The sequence below is a fragment of the Salvia splendens genome, unplaced genomic scaffold (assembly GCF_004379255.2).
Source record: "Salvia splendens isolate huo1 unplaced genomic scaffold, SspV2 ctg233, whole genome shotgun sequence".
Taxonomy (NCBI): Eukaryota; Viridiplantae; Streptophyta; class Magnoliopsida; order Lamiales; family Lamiaceae; genus Salvia; species Salvia splendens.
This window is the reverse complement of record NW_024598870.1, coordinates 2,010-5,282: the sequence shown is the minus strand read 5'-3', so window position 1 is coordinate 5,282 and position 3,273 is coordinate 2,010. Positions and strand designations below refer to the sequence as shown.

The window sequence follows — 3,273 nt, the reverse complement described above, 5'->3', positions numbered from 1 at the left end:
AAATAGGCGCTGAAATTAATAAATGAGCATCAGAAATTTCGCCTACTTTTTATTGTTTTCTTTTCGTTCATTGCAAACCCTAGTTGTCGACGGGATTTCGCCTCCCGGGACTTCTAATCTTGATCTCGGCGTCACGTTAGGGAGATTATCCTTAACACAAAACAACACCCAGAAATCCAATTAAGATTGAAAGCACCAAATGGTATAAATTGATTGGAAAACTAACAATTAAGCTATAAAACTCGATAATAAGTACATTAATTAACTCTAATTCCCATCAATAAACGATCGAGTTTATCAGTAGCCATTGGAACTTGCCAAAGTTGAAACTAATACCTCGCGGCCTTGCCAATTGAAGCATCCAAAATTGACTCTCTTTCAAATAGGTAATGGATTTATTCTGTAATTTTCATCGTAGTGATTTTTGTGAGTGGTAATGATGATATATGTCGTGATGTATTATTTAATATAGGTAAATAAACAAAAAATTTAAAAATCACTTCACATTGGACTCCCCTTTGGATTCAGATTCAGGTATGTTTGATAATGATGATGTCATGATGTATTTGATTTGAAGTGGTCGGTAGTATTTGATTTGAGTTTTTTATTATTGTGACAATTATTTAAATATAATAGTTTATATTTAATCGTTTGACTTTTATGGATTTTTGCATTCGTAAATGTAATAGGGGAGACTGAGCATTAACTAAACGACAGAATTAATTTGCGCATGTTTTTTCTTACAAACTAGTAGTAGTAGTTCATTTTTTCGGTTTAAGAGCAAAACAAATGCAACTTTCAGCAATAGCATTACCCTTTGAAAAAGTTTACATCTAAACTCTAAAGCAAACGTCTTAGTCACCATAGACTTACAAAAATCTTAATCGCCGTGTAATTAACTTTATTAGGCGTGTCTAGTCCAACTTCATATAGTAGGAGTATTTGTTTAATCTAGATCACATGCCTCATTTTCCATATGTTGGGCTTTCCACGCATGTTATTAAATTCTAAAATCTACTATATTAGCTATTCATCAATAGTAACGTTATTCGAATTCCCCCAAGACCATTGTTTTATAATCAATTAATCACACATCTCAACTCAATACGGCTTATAAAAAGTATATTTATATTACTAGTACAAATAAAAAAGAAGACTTAGAGTGTCCACAATGGTGACCCTCAAGGGCCACCAAAGTTGGCTCGCCCACCAATTGTGGCTCTCCTGGGCTCTCCACAATGGTAAATAACAAGGGCCACGAAATGTGGCCCGCTCCAAAATAAAAATTAATTTGTTTGCTTTTTTAATTATATTTTATAATTTAACTACAATAAATTTTATTAGACTATAATATATGATATTTATAATTTTAATTAAAATAAAATAATTTGGATTGTAAATAAAAAAAATTTCACAACCTAACCAAAAAAAAGTTTAACCAGAACTTCGTTGTATTATATTAAAATGGGAAAATTATACAACGAAATTTTTCTAGTTTAAAAACAACAACCCGAAAACCCGAAATTTCACAACCCGCCGCCGCCTCCGCCTCGTCAGCTTCATGTTGCACCGCTGCAACCAGGTTTTGGAACTCCAGATCTACCACTTCTTGGTACCGTTCGTCGTCGGAATCCATATTTCAGAAGTTGAATTAAAATAGATTGGAAAGAGTGGTGTTTGAATTGTGGTAGAAAAATAGAGGAAAAATGGTGTGTATTTATAAAAAAAAGAAGCAAAAAAAAAAAAAAAAAAAATCGGTGGCTGGGCCACGAAATGCTGCCCGCTGCAGTGGTGGGAGGCGGAACACACGGCTGAGCCGGGTGAAGGCCGCGGCCGCGGCTCCCTCTCGGCTCTCGGCTCCCAGCCACCGATCGTGGCTCTCTGCAGTGGGGGCCGCGCACCCGAGCTACGGGCCGCGGCTCTCCCACTGTGGACACTCTTAGTTGGTTTATTGCAAATACTGCAGGCTTACTATACCCTAATTCATCACATGCTTTACTATTGCTTTGGTAGGCAGTTCCAACTTATTTATTGCATACTTCACTACTGTCTTTTTCTCAAATGAGACAATCCTTTTTTTTCATTTTTTTAGATTTCATTTCAAGCCATTTTTTTGAGATTGATTATGTTTCCTAGTTCAAGTAATGCTGCATTTGAGGATAGTCGTATATTTTTAGAGCTGGAAGATCTGCTTGCGGATTGTCCAATTTCAGATGGAAATAATACTGAAAAAAAGGGTGTGAAAAAGAGGTCCAGAATAATTGAAGTAAGCAACAATGGCAGAAGTGAGTCGAAGAAGACTGCTCATCGATTCATTGAGAAGCAGAGAAGGCAAGAAATGACAGCCCTTTATGCTTCTCTCAGATCCCTTCTCCCTCCTGAATACATCAAGGTCTGTCCATTAAAACCCTAGCCACCTACTTAATTTATTTATCCTATATATTTATTTACACTGTATTTTCGGTATCACTGGACTACTCTAGGGAAGCGCGCTATATCGGATCATATGCACCAGGCCGTGAATTACATCAACGATATGAAAAATAAAATCAAACAAGTGAAACTAAGGAGGAATTCATTTGGTGTTGAAGCTGAGAATCAAACCTCAAATGCTTCTGATTCTTCGCCTTACTGTGTGAAGATAAATCCATTAACAGAAGGGTTTGAGATCTTGATTAGTAGCAGCCTAAATAAGGGATGTTTCCCTCTTTCAATGGTGCTTGCCGATTTTCTTAATAGACAGCTACATGTAATTAGCTGCGTTTCTACTAGAGGCGATGGCTGTTAACTCCACAAAATTCACCTTGAGGTACCGTTATTAGTTACTACTCACTACTAATAATCTTTGTTTTCTTACAAATTGATCTCACTTTGATCAAAGACCAGATTTAGCAGTATGTAGGGTTTCGGCTATTATAATTTGATTTTTGGTTTATTTTCTGGAGACTTCAATTTTGTTTTCTTTCTTATCTTAGTTTTACCATTGTTGAAAGATATGAGTATTATTCATTCAACTTGTTCAGAGAATTACAATAGGTACGCCTCCTTTAAATAGGCCAAGGGTTACATAAAATTGGCAAGATTTGCCATAATACTCATTCCCTAATTATTTTTTTTCCTTGCTTACCTATTTTCCTTACTTACATATTTTTCTTTCTAACACTCCCCCTCAAGTTAAGTAATGGGATTACCGATACTTAACTTGCCCAATACCTCATGGAAGCTTCTTGCATCGACAGCTTTCGTGAGTATATCCGCCAAGTGATCTTCAGA

At 36.0% G+C, this 3,273-nt stretch overlaps 1 protein-coding gene across 1 annotated transcript; it reads left to right on the top strand.

Moving 5' to 3' along the window:
• Positions 1–2,125: 2,125 nt before the first annotated feature.
• On the top strand, positions 2,126–2,788 carry LOC121789426 (transcription factor bHLH120-like). Its single transcript, XM_042187897.1, has 2 exons — positions 2,126–2,396; positions 2,484–2,788. The coding sequence occupies exons 1-2, from the start codon at positions 2,126–2,128 to the stop codon at positions 2,786–2,788; spliced, it is 576 nt and encodes a 191-aa protein (XP_042043831.1).
• The last annotated feature ends 485 nt before the right edge of the window (positions 2,789–3,273 follow it).

Excerpts from the sequence above, each read along its gene's own strand:
- LOC121789426 (XM_042187897.1), top strand. The coding sequence starts at position 2,126 with ATGTTTCCTAGTTCAAGTAATGCTGCATTTGAGGATAGTCGTATATTT. Across the intron at positions 2,397-2,483 it reads TCCTGAATACATCAAGGTCT|GGAAGCGCGCTATATCGGAT; the intron begins GTCCATTAAAAC and ends GGACTACTCTAG.